Source organism: Daucus carota, chromosome 1 (assembly GCF_001625215.2).
Source record: "Daucus carota subsp. sativus chromosome 1, DH1 v3.0, whole genome shotgun sequence".
In the NCBI taxonomy this organism is placed as follows: Eukaryota; Viridiplantae; Streptophyta; class Magnoliopsida; order Apiales; family Apiaceae; genus Daucus; species Daucus carota.
Genome location: NC_030381.2, coordinates 29,348,843 through 29,373,800, shown reverse-complemented (window position 1 = coordinate 29,373,800; position 24,958 = coordinate 29,348,843). Strand labels below are relative to the sequence as shown.

The following is a 24,958-nucleotide window of genomic DNA, read 5'->3' as shown; positions in this document are numbered from 1 at the left end:
TAATATTTCTTTAATTGATTATATTTAATTTTCATTAAGTAGATTGATATCATGCCATATATTTTTTACTAGTGATTGATTAATTAAATTCTACTTGTCTATCTATCTATTTTTCTACATTTAATGATAATCAAGAGCAAAAACTCAAAAATTTGACTGTAAATGTCTCTAATAAACTCATTATTACAAAAATATCATAATTAATATGATTATTACACTTACATTTAGAATTATTTTTTTTTCATATGATCTACGTACTTGTACATGAGTTGTATTATAGAGGACAATAACCGCAACATGAATTCTTTTCATCCAAATAAAATTTATCATTTAACTGAAATATACGCAAAGATATCTCTGAACACTTAGAATATTAAATATCATTGATTATTTAATTTACATAATGTTTAATGAGTGTAATAAGTATAAGGGTTTGTCTAGTGTGTGTCATGAACATTTTGATTGGTGTGGTTGTTATATTTGTAGGGGGATATTAAGAAACAAGAGCCAATCAAAATGAGTCAAATTTATAATTTTTAGTGCTTAGCATGTCCCTATGACACACACTAGAAAAACCGTAATTATAATTAATATAAGAGGGCGTTTGGAAACGTGCATTTCATTTTAAGTGATGTATTTCAAGTGATGAGATTTGAGTTGTCGAATTCTCAAAGTTTATATTGTTGAAATACAAGTATAAGATCCATAAAGGGGTCTCCTCTAACACTTTAAGGTTTTAGATGGAATGGTTCTCTACATGGTATCAGAGCGAGGTTTGCGGGAATGGGCGCCCGTGATCCACTCTTCAACCCAATTAATGGGATTTCGTGGGGGTGTTGAAATATAAGTATAAAATCGGGCTCCTTTAACACTTTAAGGTTTTAGATGGAATGGTTGTCCATATATACTACTCCCTCTGTTTAGATTTAATAGTCGCTTGACTTTTTTGCACGTACTTTTAAAAGTTTTGACCACACACATTTAATTATTATTTTCAAATTTTTTCTTTTGTGAATAAAAATATATCACTAATATTTTTATTCACAAATTTTTTTTAAAAAAATAATAATTTTATGTATGCAGTCAAAATTTTTAAAAGTACATGTAAAAAAGTCAAAGGACTAATATATCCAAACAGAGGGAGTAATATTTGAACATCATGAATTTCAAATGAAATCAAGATGCATGTTCCCAAACAAGTTATTTGTCCAATTTTTTTCCAAATCTTTGTTATTTTTTTCCATCTTTTGAACTCCATGCAGGCATGCAGCCCAGCAAACTAAAGAATGAAAAAGCTTATAGCCTATTGACAAGCAAAAAAAAAACTTGACAAGCAAAAAAAAAACTCGAAGGATCGTGTGAACGGGAGAAAGATGATGAGCACGGTAATAAAAAGACAGGAAAAATAATAAAGTGACTTAGAATAAAACAGTAGTTGTAATAATTACATACAGTTTTATAAAAAGCGTTGCCAGGGGAAAAAAAAAGGTACCCATATTCAGCCTAAATGACTTCTCAGCTCCCTGTGTTTCTTTTATGCATATGCGTCCTTAGGGCATCTCCAATGGTGCTCTTAAATCACTCTTTAAAATATAATATAATATTTGGCTCCTAGTGAGTTAAGACATTAAAAAAGATTTCATCTCCAATGCTCCTCTTTATACTTGCTCCTTATTCATATTTTATTCATATAAATGAGAGAGAATAGTAAAAAAGAGAGAAATGTTGGTGGTAAAATTGGAGGGAAAGTAATATTATATTCATGAAAAAATTGTTAAGAGCTCTTACATGCTCTTTAAAAGAGAGGAGAGATGATGGGCTCTTAAATTTTTAAAGAGCTTCAAGGAGCCCATTGGAGCTCTATTTCTTGACTTGCTCTTTAAATTTGAAGTTAAGAGCTCATTTAGAGAGTCCCTTGGAGATGCTCTTACTTTGTTAATCTAGAAAGTGAGTTCTAGTAAATGGGACTCCACTAGCCAGAAGCTGCGACCACAGATTCGGCACGAACCTCGAGGTTGTCAGAACGCGCACACTTGTTCCTTCTTCTGCTGTCACCCACTTCGACACTCTAATTTTTTTAACATTTTTTACTATATATTTCTGTTCAGGGTTCACATGAGAGTACCCCTTTTGGATTCAGCTTCAGCTGCTTGCTAGTGTCACAGGTTTCGTGTTTTTCTTAGCCTCTCGGTGTATTATTGTTTTCTTTGTGGTTATATGCGGAAAGACGGAAGTATCGGCTGAATTTAAAAAATAAATTGAATGAAACATGTTGGCCAATGGCCATGTTAACTTAAATAATTATGCATAGTTTATGTTTATGCATTTTAACTTGTTCCTCTGTGGTTATTTGCAATATGTATTACATAGTAGTACATGTAATTACTTGCATGGTAGGGTAGGTCACAGTTTAATAATGGAGTTCTGCACAACTTCAAGTCTTGTTATTTTCACCTTATGAATACTCTGAGCCTCTGAGGGGTTTAGTTTATTTGGGGTATCTTTTATTTGTGTATTCTACTTTTGTGGTAATTTTTGTGAGATTGTGTGGCCTTCTTTTCTACTTTACTCTGAAATGGACAAATGTGCTGGCTTTTGCATTTAGGGTCTTGCTAGCTCTCTCACAGTGGTCTGGTCTGGACTGTTGTGTAGCCAACTTCTTTCAAGTATTCTGTCTCACATTCCCTCTGCTTTTTAGATCAGGTTCTTCTTTTTTCTCTTTTCTATATGCTTCTGTTTAGTTTGAAACTATTGAATTAATGCTTGTGGGAGTTAGCTATTAGACTTTACTTGTCCTCAGCATTGATGTAGTAGCTATACATGAGTTGAGGATGGAAAAGTGTTGGGTATGACTAAAGTTAAGATTTTGGTGCTGTCTGGTTCTGCAATTGATTGATTATAACTTGTGACATTGTGCTCCAAGATCTACACAAATTCGAATCATTGTAGTTTAGTGTGGGTCAGTGGGTGTATGCGAATGAATTTGTTGCTTCTGTTTAGCTGCTTTTCTTTATTTAGTTCATTTGCTGGAAATTGGATTAACTGGACAGAGTTAATTACCCCACTAGTATGATCTCTGATTTATAAGGAGCTTCAAACCTACCAACTCTTACTTCCCAACATATATTTCGTAGTGTTTATGCATTTTCTGTTCTTCACTAATGCATTTCAGTTTTCCAATGCTATTGTATTTGGTACGGATTCTCACATGGTTATATGTTTGTGCTCCCTTTCCTTTGAACATGTTGACATTGAATTTTCCTTGACAGAGTATCTACTTTTTGACTCGATAATCTAACTCCACCGTGGAATCAATGAAAATCTAACTGCAAAATAAGACATTGTTTTATTTCTTTGATATTTTTAGTCGATAATCAATGTCATGATTATCCATCTCTCAGTTGTAATGAAGTTATTTTATTGCTTCTTATAATTATTTATATCAAACTGGTATTCTGATGTATTGTTCATTATAAAATGGCAGTCTAAGATTAAATGAGCATTCTCTTAAGTGTTTCAACTCTGATATTGTTCTACATTGTCAAGTCTCAACTAGCGAACTAAAAGGTGGTTCTGACCACTCATTTTAAAACATTTCAGAAAGTAGAATTGTGTTTTGTACAACCTTAATCTTCCCCTTTAAACCAACTTGTCCATCATAGATAGGTACTCAGTCTGCGTATTCTCAGAAATATGCGAGTAACACATATACACATTATATTGTAATGTGGAATGCATAAGGTGTTAGGTTAGGCTATTCAGTAAATCTGACATGAATTTTGGCTCCATTTATAAGTTTTATCCATTATGATGTGCGAGATATATCAGTAATATGAATATTGATTAATGGGAAGCAGACACTACTAATTGTACTCGGTGAAGTTACGCAATAGTATTAGATTGTGACATTTGGTTAGTCCACGGAAATTTAGCCTATTTTGTCCCCAGATAATTAATATGGTTTTGGATGATTTTTGAAGCCCTTGAGTTCTTTCACATCAGCAGCCGTTAAAGGTTTAGAGAACCTTATAGAATAATTACTTTTTCTATGCATGTACTCTCTTGATCAGGGGTGGATCTAGAGACGGAATTTGGGGGGGCACCAAGCAAATTTTCGGAAAACACCTATATATTTTCAAATTTTGGGGGGGCACTTCTGTAATTTTGTAAAATTTAGAATGGTGAAAAAATGTAAAAAAAAATTTTAGGAGGGGCACGTGTCCCCCCGTGCCTCTTACTAAATCCGCCCCTGCTCTTGGTCGCCGTTTAGAGCCTAGAATCTGTCTTGTATAGATTAAATCATGTAATATTGTTCTTTCGTTTTTGTTATTTACCCATCATATCTGCAGACGTTTAATGCTAGTGAAAAGTTGTGGGTGGAATATTTTTTGCAAACTAAGCAAGGTTTCTATGGGTCTTTGTGCCCGTATGCAGTTTTAACTCTGAAGCCATTATCTTATGGTTATGATCATAATCATAAGATGATTATGATCATAATTCTCGTTATCAATGAAAGGAAATATTGAGATATAGAATTATCTCTTATGCTGCATATTTATGATATATATACTTGCTTAAATGTTATAGGTTTTGAGGTGTAGTTAAGATCGAAGTGTTTATCAGAGTGGATGATGCTCAGGATATGGACCCGATGTATCATTCTTATTATTTGCATGTTATCTGGCTCACTTGGTAAATCACTGAACTTGTACTTCTGTTATCTTCTCGATCTTTCTATGTATCTAATGTCACCCGACCATTTCAATATGTAATTCTTATTTTACTTGTATCTGTGGAATTGTAGGAACACATGTGTCTTCTAGTATATTTGGTCAGGCAAATTCAAAATATTGTATCTGCTACATTGAGATTGAAACCTTCTAGCTCTTGAAAAACTCTGACATATTATTCTTACACATGAGATTAGTAATCCTAGTTTTTTTTCAAATTTATTATAATTCATAATAGGGTCTTTCTAGTGTGTGCCCAAGGGCACACATTAAGCACTAAATTTGATGGGTTTAGTGGATTTTGATTGGTGGAGTTTGGTGTAAATGCAGGGGGGCCATCCATATTTATGATTACATGACCAATAAGAATGCACCAAACTCATAAAATTTAGTGCTTAGTGTGTGCCCTTGGGCACACCATAGAAAAACCGTTCATAATATCATATACAAAGGAAAACAAGTTATTATTAAACACTAACACAACTTTATATAGAATTCATATATCCGCTAGAGTTTTAAAATTTGTGTTTATACCTGTCTTGAATAACCAATCCAAGAATAAACTTTTGAATGTGAAAGTCCCACATTTTCTCTTCAATCATAGGCTGCTAGGTTCCATAACATTGAATATTATATATTATTTTATATTCCTATCAGATTTGTTTAGATACTAAACAGATGTCAATGTGTTACGTTATGTATGACATTCCTAATGATGTCTGTCAGCAAATAAAAAGAGAGACATAATGATTGGCTACTGGTGTTTGTGAACTGCAGGTGGATATGTAGGAATAAATATTGGAACTGATATTTCCAATTTACCCTCCGCATCTGACGTGGTTGACATTATTAAAGCCAATCAGATTACTCATGTACGCCTTTTTGATGCTGACGCTCACATGCTAACTGCTCTGTCAGACACTGGAATTGAAGTTATGGTCAGTGTCACTAATGAGGAGGTACTGGGAATTGGTGAATCCGCATCAGTAGCAGCAGCCTGGATAAATAAAAATGTGGCAGCTTACTTGCCATCAACCAATATTACAGCCATTTCTGTTGGGAGTGAAGTACTTACTTCGATTCCCAATGCTGCCCCTGTTTTGGTTCCTGCCATGAATTATCTTCACAAAGCATTAGTTGCGTCAAATTTGAACTATCAAATAAAAGTTTCAGCCCCCCAATCAATGGACCTTATCCCCAAGCCTTTTCCTCCTTCCACAGCCACATTTAATTCATCGTGGAACTCCACAATTTTTCAGATACTTCAATTTTTAAAAAACACAAACTCCTATTTCATGTTAAATGCTTATCCATACCATGGATACATAATCAACGATGGCATCTTCCCGATTGATTATGCACTATTCCGACCAATGACATCAGTGAAGCAAATAGTTGACCCAAATACGCTTTATCATTATGATAGCATGTTTGATGCTATGGTGGATGCCACCTATAACTCTATAGCAGCATTTAATACTTCAACTATTCCTGTTGTTGTAACAGAATCTGGGTGGCCTTGGTTTGGTGGCGCTGATGAGCCTGATGCTACTGTGGACAATGCAGAAACTTATAACAATAATTTGATCCATCGTGTTTTAAATGATTCTGGTCCTCCCAGTCAGCCCGCCATCCCCATCAATGCCTACATTTATGAGTTGTTTAATGAAGACAAGAGATCAGGACCCGTTTCAAAGAGAAACTGGGGTGCATTCTTTCCCAATGGGAGTTCTGTATATCCACTTAGTCTGAGTACTTCAGACAATAATATTGGAAATGCTTCAGTAGGTTTTTGTGTAGCAAGGCAAGGGGCAGATTCCAATAAACTGCAGAGTGGAGTTAATTGGGCTTGTGGACAAGGCCAGGCCAACTGCACTGCGATTCAATCAGGGCAACCATGTTATCTTCCTAACACTCTACAGAATCATGCTTCCTATGCTTACAATGACTATTATCAGAAAATGAAAAGCGTAGGTGGAACCTGCGATTTCGATGGTACTGCCATGACAACTAAAAATGATCCCAGTAAGTCATTTAAACTTTATGGTTTTCTTATTTTCTAAACTTTTGCATTGCAAAAACTTTTTTTCCCCCTCCCTTTTTTTAAGTTCCTTGGACATTTACTTGTTATTGACCCATATGTTTTTCCTTAATTGTCTAAAAGATAACTAACTTTGGATTTCTGGAATCTTTAGTTTATTTTTAGCCTTTCAGGGGTTGGGAATCTAATTTGGGGGAGGCTGAACAATTTTCTATACGCTGTAAACACACAAATAAATATCTAAATCTGTATACATTCATTGTTTAAGGTCTACTTGATCGATATATTTTCACTAAACTGTATGCTTGTAGATATATTAGTCTTGAAATTACAATCACCAAAGTTTCCATCCATACGGCAATGATACGAGGTTATAAATCACCAACGCTTGCCTATGATTATAACATTACTTGATAAACATATTTTTTCTATAATTCCTTTTTTATACATCAATCATGTAATAAAGTATATAAATAAAATTTACAACTAATAATTTTTTTTAAACTAGCTAAAAAATCAGGGGCAGTGTTTTTTTTGCGTGATTTGATAGGAATGGTAGGAGGGTTTTATTTTTAGGATAGAAAGGACAGCAAGTTCTTCTGCGGATGTAATCTTGCAGTGATGGTTGGGGATTAATTACTAGGATTGGTAGAAGTTGTGGGAGTATCTTTTCATTCTTGTTTCTTTAGTAGTTGAGGATTGATTCATGTGTAGTTTTCATAATTTTTTTCAGAGTGATACTTTCAGAAAACTTCACAGTAGTCAAGAGCTCAATTCTTGTGACGTACTTATTAAGTTTATGTATATGTTATTCTAACCTATTTGTGCCGAGGAGATATTTACATTCTTACCATATTGCATGCTTCATCCTTTAATAACTACCAGTTTCTTCTTGGCCGTTTTTTAGGATAAAGCATAGTAATTTCAATTTTCGGTGCATATTACTGTAGAAATTTTCCTACTCCCGTTGCAATGATCAAGTAATTATTATTTGGCTGCACTTAAGTTTGTCCATATCTTATGCTTCAGTAACCTTTAAGTAATTATGAATTTCCTTGTACAGGTTATGGATCCTGCATATTTACAGGAAGGTGAGCTAAAAATTAAGAGCATTATTTTATGAAGCAAGAAGGCAATTGGGCTTATAGATATTTTGATTTATATGGCATCTAACAAGTGATTATTTCCTTGGCAGTTCAAACTCAAGCTCAATTGGCTTTACTCCACCTGCATTTGGACCTGTGAGCCCTGTGGGACAGAGTTCGAAACTTCATATTCCTGTGCTTGGTTCTTTTCTTTTAACAATGTTTGTTACTTTCTTAGTGGTAGATGTGCATATTCATATCTTTTGTGATTGTTAAATTTGTGGAATTCTGTGTTCTTGAGATATAATGGCAAGTCGTAGGGCTGGTTTAGGGCGCTGAAATCTCATCCGCGATCAAGGCCTAAACAAAAAATGCCAATTTTTTGTTTATTTGTTAGATTCTAATATACGACAGATGTTTTGTACTCAACTAGCATGCATGTCTGTATATTGAGAGAATTTGAGTTGAAAAGAATGCATTAATACAAGGCAGTTGAAAATAGAAGTGTGGTCTTTGGCTGCAGTTTCTCAGGCCGTCTACATATTCACTAGTTGTATACTATGGGGGTGCTTTCATGACTTGCTTGAAATGTAAGTATAATAGTCCAAAGTCGAAGGTTTTTAAAAAAACGGGAGGTGCATAAGTTGAGTGTCAGAAATTAAAAAAATGGCGAGTGATGTTGTCTGGACGAAGATAAATTGTATCAAAATCAGGTTCATGCCTCTCATTGACATGCTAGTGAAGTACATGATATGATAATGGAGAGGTTGCATAAAAAAGAGATCGAGATGAGTGGATTTGATTGTATCACCCTACTTAGGGCTAAGAAAATTCTAGACTGCTAATGTGAAAGCATGTGCTAAATATAGGTCCTGTTTGGGAATTAGCTGTTATCTGTTAGCGAATTGAATTAAATGTTTTGACTAGTTGATTGAAATAAATGTTTTGACTAGCGGATTGAATTAGTGGTTTCTCGTAAAACTGTTTGGTAAATAGCTGATTGATTAGCTTTTTCTGACACAAACCATAACCTCTAACTCAAAAAACTTCTCAAAAGTAGTTTTTTCAAAATTAGCTTTTTGGATCCAAACCTTATTTCAATCTGCTAACTACCAAACACTAATATTAGCTTATTCTAGTGGTCAAACCTCTAGAACACCTCAAACCTCTAATTTTGTCCAAAACATCTAATTTCCAAACAGGCTCATAGTGTTCTCTAGGTGACATACACAATTTTCAAGTTAAATAGAGGTATAAGATTATGTCTGAATTTACAAGAACATGCAGCTGTAGGTTTGGGAGTTAATTGATCTTCCCGGTAGGTTTGGGAGTTAATTGATCTTCCCTGTACTTATACTATACTCCCTCCGTCCCCCTGAGTAGTATACATTGGGGGACGGGGACGCGGCACGGACTTTATTGCTCATGTAAAATGTAGTTGTGTAATTTATTTTTAAAAATTTCTTTTTCTGAATTAAAGTTTGAATGTTATATTTTTATTCAGAAAAAGAAAATCTCAAAAATAAGTTACGGAACTATGTTTTATAAGAGCATTGAAATGCGTGTCGAGCAGTTGAAAAGAAACGTATACAATTAAATGGGACAGAGAGAGTATGTGTTATTCAAAGAATGAGACTTAATCCATATTCTTATGTAGCTCATTGTTTTAAAAAAGAGACATACATGAAATGCTACTCACACTATCTTGAGGTGCTAAGAAGGAGACCTTTCTGGGGATGAAGTGTTGCATCCTCCAATTATAAAACAACTGAGAGGTAGGTCTAAGAAAACATAGGAAAAGGGAGGAATGGAAGTGCACCCAGAGGCAACTGAGCTAAGTTGACCAGACAAGGTAAGGGTGATGCATTGTTCAAACTGCAAAAGGAGAGGCCACAATAGAACAAGAAGACCTTAAACTCTAAAAGTATTTCCTAATTTGTATGTATTCGGACTCGCGTCATACGGATTTCTAATTGAAGATGACGAGTTTCGTGAACTCGAACTGTATGAAAAAGACATGATGTGAAGAAGATGCAGGGGATCCGCCAGGTCATAGTCCAAGTCACTCGGTTTAGTTAAAATTTTAACGAGAAAGATGACATAAACCCATATGAAATGTTTCACTCGATCAAGTGTTTAATTGAATTTTTTGGGATAGTGATTCAACTGAAAATTGTTATATATTTCAATAAAGAATTATCCATTTAACCTAACTAAAATCAGAAGTCCAAAACAAAATAATGGTATGAATCGCTTCGAATTCTATTATTTGTAATATTTATAAGAAATGTTATATTAAGAACTTATTTTAAGTTTTAAAGCAATTTTTTAAAATACTGTTATGTCCTTTATATAATATACTAATATACATACATCTTAAACACTACTTTCATCACAATTGCTAATCGGGAAGCGACATGGAGGATGTATCTCAAGCAACTCTAGATGATCTTCAAATCTTCAAATTTCTGAAAATTCGCTCATTGAAGGTAATTTTACATCTTTACTTTTACACTTGAAAAAGAAGCTTGGATTGCTTTTGATTCAATGTAATGCTCGCTTAACTTTGAGATTTTGATTACATTAATTACGAAGAGATGCAATTACATTTACTTAGTACATCTTTGAAGTCCCCGGAAGATCTTATCAGTTTTATAAAAGATATTTATTTGGTACAAAACTATGCTCTATCCATCAAGTGTTCTAGAAAAGATAAGTATGTTGTTTTAGATTGTGACAGGTTAGGTTCTTATCTCAATATGTTGAACGTTGTTGTTGAGGATTGAAAGAGAAAATCAGGTTCTCGACTAATTAATTATCCATTTCAACTTCGCGGTAGACAAGTTGATGAGTTCTGAAAACTGAAAATAGAAAATAATTTACACAATCATGAGCATTATCAGGTCATCATTCGTGTAACCAATTATCATAAGAACAAATTTTAGTCATTGAAAGAATGACAAGAGCTGATGTGTAGACTTATTAAATTCTTTCGGCACTACAATAAGAAAATGTTACAGTAATACAAAAGTAGTTCCGCTGACTACTACAAATATGAAGTTCAAGATAAAAAAAAAGTTGGTTGGTCGAACTTCAGTTCAAGCTTTATTGGACGAACTTGGCTGAGGTAATTTTATAATTAACGTTGATCATCATGATAAAGGAAAGATTAAGCGACTTTTTTTTTTCTCATCCAATCTTGATCACGTTTACAGGAGCTATCCAACTATTTTTGTTATGGATTATACTTACAAAACAAATAGATATATGATGCCACTACTTGATATAGTAGGAATGTCAAGTTTTGACATATCGTTTTATTCATATTTTGCCTTTTGGAGAGTTGGAAATGTGATGACTATTTTTGGGCTTTGGTAAAATTTAAAGGCATTTTAGAACTTGAATGTGAGTCTTCTTTGATCGTAACATATAGAGAATTAGCCTTGATGAATGCTATTGAGATCGTATTCTTTAGAGTTAAAAATTTTCTTTGTTTTGGCATATTGAAAAAAATATTTTGATAAAATGTAAGAACTATATTGATAAGCAACAAGAATTGGAAGTTGTTTTTATTAGAATGGAATGTACTGATATATTTTCAAACCGAAGAGAAATATATTAAAACTTGGTCTAAATTTGTGGTTGTGTATAAAGAAAAACAAGACACTATAAAATACATAAAAAAGACACTACTTATACATAAGGAGAGGTTTGTCATGCATCACGTCTCATCTAGAGCAGAAGGCGCACACGTTAAATTGGAATAATCTTTGCAAGTTTCAACCGAAGATTTTCAAAAAATGAAAGAAAGAATTTGTATGGCCATTGAGAATGACTTCAGTAGATTAAATCGCGAGAAAATTCGAACTCTTAATGACTATAATAATTTACTTATTAGAGAATTAAATATTCAGGTGTCACATTTTGTGATAAAAGTATTATTTAAGCAATGAGAGTTGGTTAGATCTAGCAAAATGAAACTTATATGCTCTGACCAGATTAAAACAATTTTAAGTTTTCCTTGCGCACATATGATAAATGATTGGAATGAGAAGGTCAAACCTATTATTGCCATACATTCTCAATGGAGGATTGATGATAGGCATATTTATTTATTTTGAAATAAATGTATTTTGCATATATTAAAACACTTCCAAAGCAAGATCACATGAAATAAATCTAGAAACAATATCAAACCACTCCATAAGACCTGACATAAAACATGCAGCTTGAGCCAAACTTTTAAGATAGCAAGAGAAGCCATTTACTAAAACGTAGTGTCTAGAGATACAGGACACAGTAGTTGTTCATGCTGAGATAAAACTAACATGTTTGAGTACACGGATTGTTACACTCCATGTCCTCGAAGAAGACAATATTATATTAGATCCTTATAATTTATTTGAAGATTTCTCGCGAAATTCATATGTTAACGTAAATAATTTTTTTCTAGCAAAAAAAAAACGTAAATAATTTTTAAATGTATGTTAAGTATAATATTTTTTTAATCACGTCTTGCTCGTTTTTTTAAATTTTGGTCCCAAAATGAGGAAAGACTTGATTTTTCCGATCTCTAAATGGGACATAAAATAAGTCCCGAAGATTGAAGCATTGTGATTTTGTAGAAAATTAGCATTTCTTGATATAAATGGGGATATTAATATTTTTGTGAATTGTTTAGATCAATAGTTGATCCAATTTTTATTCTAGAAGAAAAGAGTGTAATGTTCTAATAAGTTCTTCTAGAAAGTTAATGTCAAGGATGGTATGGTATACTGCTCTAGAATTTGAATTAAACCCCTGAATTTAACATTTTCCTATCTATAAGCAAAACATTAGGACACCTTTCTATATCAAATTGACTTGCATCAAGATATATCAGCTTTTCTGGAGATGAGATTGTTGGTGAATGGTGTGAATGAATGGAATTGAAGATAATATGAGAAAGAGCTTCGAATATTTATACAAAATAAAAAGTAAGAATAATAGGGATGCAAAAGATATAAAATTGCTGACGTATTTCAAAGAACAATCAATAGAAAAATGTATGATCACTTCTTCATTTCAATCGGCCAGTATTAGAGATAAATTTATTCAGCACAGTTTTGCATTTGAAATGATGAACCGAGCAAATGGCTTTTTTTTTTTTTTTTTCTGCAATTATATATTTACTCAGCTCAGGTCGTCGAAGAAGGCTCGTGGGAGCTCGGTTTAAAGTAAACAGGATTTAGTGGAGGTGAATATCTTAATTAGTTCTTTGTGCTATTGGATAGTATACATATTGGATGTAGCACGGAGATGAACTAAAGTGAATAAAATGATCAAAAGTATTAATAGTTAATATATAAAATTAGTAGGAGAAGAAAGTAGTGGATATAGTTGAAATTTTATTATTTTTAAAATTGTATATTTAAGCAGATAAAAAATTGCACTTTGATTTGATGACCACAACTGACATTTAAGCCCTTGAGCTCTGTCAGTTTTGCAAAGTTTTGATTTGTTGGGCCTTTTTTACGTTCGCAAACTCAACTGAGAGCCCTGCTAAAATTCCAAGGGAGCCATCGAAATAGAGAGCTGTAAGTTGTAACATGTACAAGCATCTCTAGAATAGCTAGAATGATACTGTTGTAAACTTGGTCGACCTAATCGGGTTAACTGAAGTGGAGGAGGCCAAGTAACTAAGCTGTGCTTTGACTGAGGCGACCCATTACCATTAGGTCGAACATCAAGACCATGCAGGCTGTATATGATGTGGAAAGAGAGACAACCTCAACAACCAGCTAGCTGGCAACACACAAAGTTGGAGTACTACAATGGTCAACACGTCAAACACAAAAATAGCAAAACTAAATAGTGTGTGTGTGTGAGTGTGTGTTGTAAAAGGTCAAAAGCGAAGTAGCGTCGTTGACCATAAACTGCCGCCTAAATGTACGTCCCCAGCACACGTGGACGTGGATTGTATATTTACTCTGCCCTCCTACTTTTCGGCTATCGTCATTAGTCGGTGCTCCACTCGTTGTTTGTTCCAACCTGTTTACACCATTTCATTTGTGCATGCTTTCGCGGGCTTTAGCATTCGGTGAAGAGTATATCGGAAGGACTTGTTAATCAGTAATAGAATGTAGTTTCTTGCATTATTTGGCTCAACTCTTTTTTTTATAATCAAGATTTTATTCTATGAATGATATTGTATGCATAGAGTTTTTTTCATATATAAATATGAGGTATTGGTCATTACTTGTTTTTACTACTCTCTCTTTAAATAACACTCTTCGCTATGGTTCTTTAAATGAATCATTTAATTTGAATAGCCTTTCTTGGGTGTGATAGGTGGGTAATGAGCTTATTTAGAGTATGTAATGAAGAATTTTTCTTAGAAGAAAATTTTCGTAAACCTTTCAAGAAAATTTTTCGGAAAAGTTTTTAGGAAAATTTTCCGAAAAACTTTGAGGAATTATTTCGAGAACCTTTTCACTCAAAATTTTAATCGAGCAGCTTTGCAAAATACTTTTCTCGAGAATTTTTTTCCAATATGTATTTTTGAATTTTTTTTGTCTTAATATACTCGGAAAATGCAAAAAAAAAAATTATTAATGAAAATGTTCTTTCCGTAAAATTAAAGTAAAATTAAATTAGCTTTTTTTTATCAAATTTTTTTTCAATCAAAACATTTTCGAGAAAAATATAATTTCTTAACATATATTTTTCATGAAAAAGATTACATGAAAATATATTTCAATAAAACCATTTTTCACGAGAAACCAAACCAAACATACTCAGCCGCTTAGAGCAGGGTATGAGAAGGGTAAGATGTACGCAGCCTTGCTCCTCCCCTTAAAGCAGAGAGACTGTTTCCGTGAAGACCCCGACTTAGTGCACAATAAATAATATAGTGTGTGATATAATATTAAGATACCTTAGCCCAGGGCCTTATTCACATAAAACTTACCTAAACAGTTCCCGTTTGTCGATGATGGGTGACAATGATGTGAAACGGAGATATCAAACTGGGACGTTTGGCAACAACCATCAATACACTAACCGCTGGAGTCTCTTTCTTGCCTTCCCCCACCCCATGTAATACCATTATAGACTATGACAACACGAATTCAGAACACTCCTACGACAAGAATACGGTTACCACGGCAAAATCATTTAGAAACCGCGTGAAACATTTTGGTGAAAAACATTTTTTATAATATTTTCTAATATCAAATTAGTTTTGGTGAAAAAAAGAACTTTGTTTGTGTCTCAAAATAAAGTAGTACCTCAAATTTTGTTCTCAATTATTTTTTCAAATGAAATGACATACAAATGATTAATTTTAATTTAATGATCGATGAAATTGTTAGAACATATATCGAGTATATAATATTTTCTTAGAAACCCCTCCAAATATTGCCAATCCAAGAACATTTAATTATAGTATAAAAAGTATCCCCTGATCATAAATATTCAAGATCATATCTTATATTGGTCATATATATAAGGATTATGTCCAATATAAGAGCGGTATGTCTAACTTTATTTTTTCCGGGAGATTAGTAGTAAAATTATATATTTTATTGAAATTAATTGTTATTTTTATTAAATAATAAATATTAAATACTTTCCTAATATTAATATTTAAAAATTTTATAAAAATATATACTTTTAAAGAGAAGTACTTAAATTTGAAATATAAAACTTGCCCGAAAGGCCATAATACTCTCCACTTAGCATCTTTGCGGAAATATTTCAGAAGAAAGGTAAAGAGATTAAGAAAAGAGACGAACTAAGTGTTGAGTGTACCTGACTACGGAGGCCGGAGAGGGTGGCAATGTTGCCGACACACAGGTGTATGTATTTAATTCACTTGCATGCCATCCAGCTTGTATCCTTTTGTCCCTTTCTCTCCATTCAACTCAATTCCATCACTTTCACACCGCATCTCCGCCATCTCTATTAAACCTAGTATTTTATTTAAAGAATATTAAAATCATTACACCCTCTCGCCCAATTTACTTTTCATATTTTTTTCAAATTGTTTTTATAACTTTTAATGTTTTAAAATAATAAATTTTGTAATATATAAACTAACTACATCCTATAGCATACTTAATTTATAATTAAATACCAATCGATCATATCATTTTATGCGTTTTTTTTTGCCACACTAATCTATAGTATATTTTATTTATATATACATATGTCGGACTCATTTATAAACAAAATAAAAAAGATTGAGAAAATAGTTTTCTGTTGATAATTTATAATTATAAATTCCGACCTTTTCTTATTCCATTATAGCATCAAGAGAATCACTATAAATATAAATATTATATCTATTAAAAGGGTATTAAGGCCATCTCCAACACCAAATTTGGACATAATTATATTCCATTTCAACATTTCAACCTAAATCTTGGGGTCCAAATTTTAAACAAAATTTTATTCTTCTAATTGTCTTTATATTATTCTTTTAATCTATAAGATTTCGTGTTAATATAAACTTAATTATGATCATCTTGAAGGATCTGGAAATAATTTATTTGATTAATGGAAATTTTAGTTTGTATTATGACTCTCGAAGTTTGACTTTATATTATGTTTTCGTGTAAATTGTATTTGCAATTAAGTTTTATCGACTGTAATCTTTATTTTTATATTTAATATATTGTTAATTTGAATTTAATAAAATTTAAGAATGTTTAATCTTATTATATTTCACAATTAATATATATATAATATAAATAAGTAAAATATTAAATACGCCTATGATTTATAACTATTTAATGGTGACATATAATCAATTAATTAACAAAATATATAAAAAGTTAATATTTTATTGTTAAAAAGATTGAAGCCGGCGAATAGTGCCGGCCTTTATGTCGGTATTATATGCCAGCCTAAATTTGGAACGAAATTTAGATTATTGTTGGGAAGTTTCAGGTTAAAACCAGCCCAATTTGGAACTTTAGGTCATGATTGGATTTGCCGTAAGGGTATACAAGACATATTTTAAAATTGTATTTATTAAGTAACATATAGAGAAATATTTCTAGTACCTATAGTTTCATAATACATGTCCACTTTTGAAGAAATTACGCATATTAAGAAAAACCAACTTTTGTAGAAATCTTTCACTTATTATTGTATTTATTGCATTGACCAAGTATAATATGTGGCATATATTTGATCTAGGAAATATAATTTAGTAAAGTGTGGTATAAAACTCATTTTGGAAATATAAATATTGACTACACTCCATTAAAAAATGAAATGGACAAGTAACTTGAAACAATTTTTTGTTCTCAATAGTGGTCATGTAATATGAAACAGAAGAAGTACATTATATATATTTTATTACTTAACTATTATTATCTATATTATAATTATCACAAATAACGATTTTATGTTGATCCTTTTCTTTATTTTTAAAGTAAGTTTTTTTGCATTATTTACAATTATGTATATTCAGTGGGATATATAATTTGCTTAGATCTTTTAAAGCAGCACAGCTGTACACACAAGCAGAGATATGAATGAGGATTACAGAAAGAATACGTGGTTTAATAGCAGATGAACACGTTGGACTTATTATTGAAATGTTTATGACCCCTTGAAGCTCATAATTAAGCCCTTTGTACGGTGCAAAGTACCCATCTACCACCTACAAATCTACACTTGTCCCCATTTCTTAATTACACTAATTAAAATTCAAATTATTGAACAACTAGTTGTAGATATAGGGCCTGTTTGGCAACGTCACAGAAGTACTTCTTTTCCAAAGAAGTTGACTTCTGCTTTTCTTGACCCGTTTGTGTAAAAAAGTAGAAGCACTTTTAAGAAGCTGAGAATGCTAGCTTCTCTCTCACAGCTTCTGCTTCTTTTCCAAACACTTTATTAACTTTTTTACTTCTCACTTGTACTCTACTTTTTTACTTTAAGTATGGAAGCACTTTTTTTAAGCTTGGCCAAACGGCCCCATATACTCTCCCCTGGCTACTTGCATCACATTGCATAGAGATCTGAAACATATGACAGTTGGATATGACGATTTTGTGTCTGTATTCTCTACATATCATTGCAAGTAGGATCTTTGTTTTTATTTTTTATATGCATTTTTCAAAGTAGATTTATTACTACGGTTTGTCTAGTGTGTGCCCATGGGCACATGCTAAGCGCGGAAATTTTTGTATTTGGAAGATTTTGATTGGTGTGGTTGGTGTATTTGCAGGGGGGTCCACCATTATCAAGAGAAAGGAGCCAATCAAAATCTCTCAAGCACAAAATTTTCCACGCTTAGCATGTGCCCATGGGCACACCATAGAAAAACCGTTATTACTATTAAGTATTTATGGGTTAGTTAAATACTTAAATCCCTCTATCCTTACAGATTCTTTCGAGTTTTGAGTTCAGATTTAGGATACCCTTGATCCTCTTCAACAAAAAAAAAAAACTACTACAGTCGTTTTTAATTTGTTTTCCTTCTTGATATGTGAGATAATGCTACCTTATAACTTCTTTTTTATGTACCGCTAACTCATAACTTGTGTCATTGTTGCTGTGTTATTTATTTATTTTCTAAAAAATTTATATAATTTAATGTTTTTTTGCCACGTTATATAATTTAATGTTAGTTATACTAAAATAAATATGATAAAATAAATTACTTACATTTTTACAACCAATATATGTAAGTATATAATTTTAGTATGTTATTTACTGGATTCGAATATTATATATTCATAATTTTAAGATATTATAATATAAATATTATAATATATATATATATATAATCAGATTCGAACCTTAGGCTCTTAATATGATTTTAGTAATATATAAATTTTTTAGTTTAACAGTTCTAATCAATTTGATTTAAATAATCTAATTAACGATGATGACCCAGTCAAGGTCTTATTATTTTTTTTCCCTCCATTTTCTTGTGAGGATGAAATTTGTCTTGATATAAAGCGGAAACGAACTTGTGTTTCATTATCTAATTTAATCATACACACATGTAAGATAGCTTTTAAATTAATATTCTTTATGTGATTAATAATAAGTTGAGATGATATGTCGTTAAATGTAAGCATATGTCCCTAAATGTAAGAATAATATCCATGTGTATTTTGTATAGTCGTCAACAATCACTAAAACTTATTTTTACTTGGATAAAAACATAATATTTACTAGACCAAATAAATCTGACATATCTTTGCTTTGATGTGATTTTTTTTAATTTTGTTTTTGACAAGTTTATAGAATTTCAACTGTGGCAGTCCTCTCATCCATGTTCTCCTATCAAAAAGTTTATTGTTTTGAAGTTTAAGTGCGAGAATTTCTGTCATCATGATCAACTTTAATCAACTTTAATCGGTAGAAACTTTGCTATAAAATCATCTCAGCTCCCCCTTTCTTCCCGAGTTCAAGTTGGATTTCTTTTCCCTAGTCTTGCAACACAAACTTCTCATTGTTATCGTTCTTGTTTGATACAGGGCATTTTTCGTTGTAAGAAGTTATGTTATATTATTATGACTAAAAAAATAAATTATGTTATATTATTGTTCACAGATTTGACTGATGATCACTAGATTGTGTTTCACTAATTCAAAAGAGATATGTTCTCAAGGATGAAATTTTAAATCGAGTCACACTATCATATCCTGTTATGAGCCTCTTTTTGTCATTTTAAAAATCACTATAGGATTAGTCCCATTATCATGTTTGTTAAATAGATTTTTCTTCTGTCATATGTCTCGAACTACAACTACAGAGTCCACATAATTTTAGTCTGTTAATTGTGTCTCGCATACCAAAACGAATTAAGAATCTGTTGACATTAGGGCGTAAAAAATTATTATCTGATAAGAGTGATATAATATTAGTTGATATTCCACACAGTTTATAAGGTGAGAAGTATCATCATATGACACGAACGTATAGTGTAAATATATTTGAATATTCTTGAAATAATTCTAGTCGATTAAAACTCTCATCAAAACTCTAGACAAATACTGTGCTAAGTGGAAACTGTTAAAAACTTGCATTTTGATACGACACATAATGTAAATGATCCAAACAATTCATGAGCCTGACACTCATACAACTCCATTTCGACTTGTTATCCTGTAAATAAATACATGATAGATAAATATTTGGCAAAGTATCAAACATTCTTATAAGACCGAGGGTACCATAGAGTGACAATTTTTTTCCAACTTGATGATGTAGACTCTGCTTCATTCTTGTATAAAAGAATATTTGTAAAACGAGACTAAGGCTCAACTAAAGTATTACATAGACGGTTGAGAATCGACATAATACTAAATTAGATGTATCAAATTTCTACCACAACGTCTTTGTTTACCTTTAGTCAATCCAAACTAAAGAATTACATAGACGGTTGAGAATCGACATAATATTAAATAAGATGTATCAAATTTATTTAGCAAAAAAAAAAAAGATGTATCAAATTTCTACCACAACATCTTTGTTTACCTTTAGTCAATCCAAACCAATGAAGCTCATTTATGATCCACAATTGATCAGTAATTGATCAGTGACACTCTGACGTCTCATTTTTCTCTCATCTCATTATTGTTTGGGGAAAATTATGCAACCACATTTTGTTAAAAAGGTATAAATAGGGCTGTCAAAAAAGTCCGAAAAATCCGATATCCGTCCGAAAAATCCGCATTCGTATCCGAGATAAAGCGGATATTATCCGTATCCGAGACAAAGCGGATATTATCCGCATCCGAATCCGACAATTCCGGATACGAATACGGATATAGGCATATTCGTATCCGATAATATCCGAATCCGAAATTAAATATATATGATATTAAATATTAAATATTATTATTATTATTCAATAACTATATAATGTGTGTATTTATATACGTATACATAAAATAATATATTTATATAAATTTTGTATAATTTTAAAATATTATAGACATATATCATAATTTTATGTGAGTTTAATATTTTAAAGATAACAAATTTATATTGAAAGATAAATAAGAATTAATTTTTGAATTAATATAAACCTTCTTTAATGATTTTAATTTTTTTACTCAGTTTTTAAAAATTAATTTTTTATTTTTATTATTTTTTTATGATTTTTTAGAAATTTTAATAGAAAAATAAAAATTCTGATTAAAAATCAGATTCGGATCCGGATATTATCCGAATCCGGATCTATCCGGATTCGGATAACATCCTTTAAAAAATCTCGGATTTGGATACGAATACGGATATGGATTTTCGGATTCGGATCCGGATCCGGATACAGACAGATCCGTATCCGAATTATCCGTTTGACACCCCTAGGTATAATTACAAAAATGTGATATCAAATATTTAGTGGCCAAGTGTCTATTTAGGGACGTTTGCATGATAGATTTGAATGAAAATCGTAAATGACAAAGAGGAATTTAGGGATGAGTACTACACTGAGTGTGAAATGGATGATTTACCCATCAAATAGGAATGAGATTTTCTTCTCTTATCACAAAATAACTAATCTAAACACAATTTCAAATTTTAATATTCTGTTAATTGCGCTCATTAATCATGAAAAGATCATATTCCCGTATTAATTGTCCAATGTTTGACATCAAATTGCATGCAAGAAATAATACCACCATGCTGATTAATTTGTCCACACATAAACCTTTGTTTACGTCGAAATTAAAAGGCAATGCAAGAGAAAAACCAAATGTATACTCCTATAATATTTATTTATCATACATACGTATACACGCAGTTGACTTGGGAGACATCGCTAAGATTCTATAGCAGGAAATTGATGGATATGATCTTCGTTTGATTCTATCCGACGACATTTGTCACAAAAACCAAGTCACGAAGTGAAAAAGGGTAAAATATAGAGAAGGAAATTCCCAAAAAAGCGAGACAATTCTTTCACTTGAAAGAACATTTGTAAATATCAATTTTTGCTTTTTTTTAATTTTACAGAGATTCATATTTTTTAACAAAACAAAAAAATGAAATATCGAAATATTTGAAAATTATAAATCATTCTTCTCCAAAAGGAGTGAATATTTTTAATATATTTATCACGTAAAAGCTGGGTGGACCTAATTGTGTACCCCATTCATATGTGTGAGATGGTGCGAGTTGCGACTTGTCTATCAAACCAAACATTTAAATGAAAAGCTTAAATTTGTTAGTCAACGAGTAGGTCAGTTTGTTGAAGATAGCATGAAGTTTCGATTACTTTTGGCTTTCCCTTTCACAAACCGGGGCTTCGAATATAATAATTAATAAATCACCCAAAGAGAACTAAATTACTGGCATTTATATATAATACTCCATAGTTTAGCACCAACTTATAGACATCCTACACTTTATCTACGCAAGCGAAAACATCACTCCACCGCACCCACCATCCTTTTTAGTTTTTTTCTTTCACGCTTTATGGTATTTGAATTGAATATATATATATCTGTGATTTATTCAGCTTTTTACTCTTATCTGCAGGATGATGAGAGCCAAGAAATATAATAGGAGCAAGCCCAACGATGCCTAACCATATATTATTATTTAAATAATAAGGCACAATAATAAGGCATGTTGTTGGAGTTGTTATATTGAAATGATGTCCTAAATCACTAGGACATAATTTTTTATTTAATAGGGGAATTGCAAGGACATTGTTGGACTTGCTCTTACAAGTGCTCTATAAATATAATAAAAAAAAATGTCTTAGTAATTTAGGACATCTTTTTGATACATGAACTCCAATAACATACCTTATAATTGTGTCTTATTATTAAACTAACAATTTATTTGAATTAGCATTGGAGGGACGTGAAAAAATAAGAAGAGAGAGATGCATTGAAATGATGGGAGTTAATATTTTAATAAGAAAATTGCTTTATGATATGTTTAGAAATGCGTCAAAAATGAGGCACTTGTGGATGTCTTAGTAGTATAAGAGCAAGTCCAAGAGTGCACTATATTGATGTCCTAAATCAAAATTTAAGGCAAGTGAAGCAAATCAATGCTCCAACAATGTCATCCAATTGCCTTATAATTACTGTATATCCTAGTGCTTTAAGAGCAAGTCCAACAATGTCCTAGTTAGAGCCCCAAATATAATATAAAATATGGTGTCCTAGTGATTTAGGACATGGTTATGTAAGTTCAACTCCAACAATGTGCCTTATTTTCAATATATGTTTAATATTTTATTATTAAAGTCTTCCTTTCATCATTAAAACACAATATAAAGTAGAGACAGAAAGAGGGTGGATATAAAATTTTATATTAAAATATTGGATAGGGCAAGGAGAGAGGTGCCCTATTAATAGGGCTTGAAGAGATTGTCCTAGTGATATAAGGCATCACTAGGACACTCTTGGATCAACATTTTTCATCAAGTGCCTTAAATTATAACTTAAGACAAGTTATAGGGCTTCTCTTGGACTTGCTCTAAGAAATTACTCTAAAACACTATAATAATCTGATGAGTGTGACACATATTGAGAGTGAAATACATGAAGTTGGAAGACAGGAAACGCTACCCGGTTACTTGGAGCTCAAATTCTTTTCCTATTGCATAAGCAGTGGCGATTGCATTTTTATGAGTAACAGCAACTCTGATGCGTCTCTATACTTGACCTTTTCAGTAAGACCCTGGAATATTTTCCTAGAAATTTTGGTGTTATTTATTTGATAACTACTGTAACAATTAGTAATTAAGTCGGTTACTCCTAAATTTGTATGACTCACTGAAGTCGTTTCACAAAGTCAGCCCCTTAACTTTGTATGCAAGTAAAAATTGGTTTCAAACCATGAATCACGAAATACGAGTAGTTGTATTTTTTGATTGACATGAATTCCAGTGTTTTTATATGTTTTATTTCAAGTATTCGTTTTCAACTTAAATATTGATATCCTCAAATCTTACACATGCAATCAATCAAATAATAAATTATTTGATATATATGTAATAATATTAATATAATAAAAATATTAATATTTCTGGTTCGGCAAATTTTATATAAAACAAGTAGCTTCACGTCCTTTAGCTTTTATAATTACACATAATTATAAAAAGAATGGTAATGTATTTGTTTTAGAATACGCTACAAACTTTTATAAGAATAATTTATATGAAAATAATCGATTTAATAGTAGAAATCCATGTTAACAATTCTGTATTTTATAAGAACCACACATATTTAAAAATAACCTTCTTACAAAATACTTATAATAATAAATACAATGATTCCAATTTGTATAATTTGTTTAATCTAAAATTATTCTTTTGAATAAATTTTGTCGTCTTAAGGATAATATATATAAAAATTTCACTTTACTAAAATTAACTCATAGGAATTGGCCGTTTGTAGAGAAATATAAGTTTTAAAATTTCATTTCATGTCATGATTTTCCTAAGAAATACATGTGAAAAATAAAAGCATCCAAATATTCGAAAAATGATAATCATATCAATGTTGAGAGATCCGTTTAAGCTTTATAACTGAGATCCATATATTCTTATATATAAATAATATATAATATATAATATATATATATATATATTATATAAAAAAATTCAACTCCACATTATTGTTATTTATAATATTAGTGAGCCTCGTCATGTTATATTTGACCCAACCTGTATAGTAACAAGACTGCACATCACCTATTATTATATTAAAATAATATAATTTATTTAAATAATAATAACATATCAATTTTTAATATTCCCTCCGTTTCAAAATGTATGACGCTTTGATTTTTTACGTACATTTCAAAATGTTTTGACTAACCACTTGGAATCATCATTTCTTTTTTAAAAAATTATACTCTAAAATTTTGACTATATACTTTTATTTAAAAAAATAAAAATTTTAAAATAATAAATATATGTACATGGTCAAAGGATTTTAAACTACGTGTAAAAAATCAAAGCGTCATACATTTTGAAACAGAGGGAGTATATATTATCGAAACAAATGTCTAGCAGGTTCAAAAATTTTGTATGGTATCTTATCCAATTTAGTCCGTCATTTTCAACTGCCATTGAAAATACTCTTGATGCTAATTCAGTTAAATAAAATTTTTATATTGCAACTAAA

At 31.4% G+C, this 24,958-nt stretch overlaps 1 protein-coding gene across 4 annotated transcripts; it reads left to right on the top strand.

Annotated features, from left to right (window-relative positions):
* The first annotated feature begins 1,809 nt into the window (after positions 1-1,809).
* On the top strand, positions 1,810-8,360 carry LOC108205259 (glucan endo-1,3-beta-glucosidase 4). Of its 4 annotated transcripts, XM_017375142.2 has the most exons (7): positions 1,810-2,014; positions 2,109-2,165; positions 2,606-2,703; positions 4,588-4,692; positions 5,508-6,755; positions 7,835-7,862; positions 7,967-8,360. In XM_017375142.2, exons 4-7 carry the CDS (start codon positions 4,629-4,631, stop codon positions 8,130-8,132), a joined length of 1,506 nt encoding a protein of 501 aa, XP_017230631.1. In that variant the 5' UTR covers positions 1,810-2,014; positions 2,109-2,165; positions 2,606-2,703; positions 4,588-4,628; the 3' UTR covers positions 8,133-8,360. The 4 variants fall into 4 exon arrangements, with proteins under 4 accessions (XP_017230631.1, XP_017230632.1, XP_063935219.1 ...); XM_017375143.2 differs by lacking the exon at positions 2,606-2,703 and having other exon boundaries at positions 1,815-2,014; XM_064079149.1 differs by lacking the exon at positions 4,588-4,692 and having other exon boundaries at positions 1,818-2,014.
* The last annotated feature ends 16,598 nt before the right edge of the window (positions 8,361-24,958 follow it).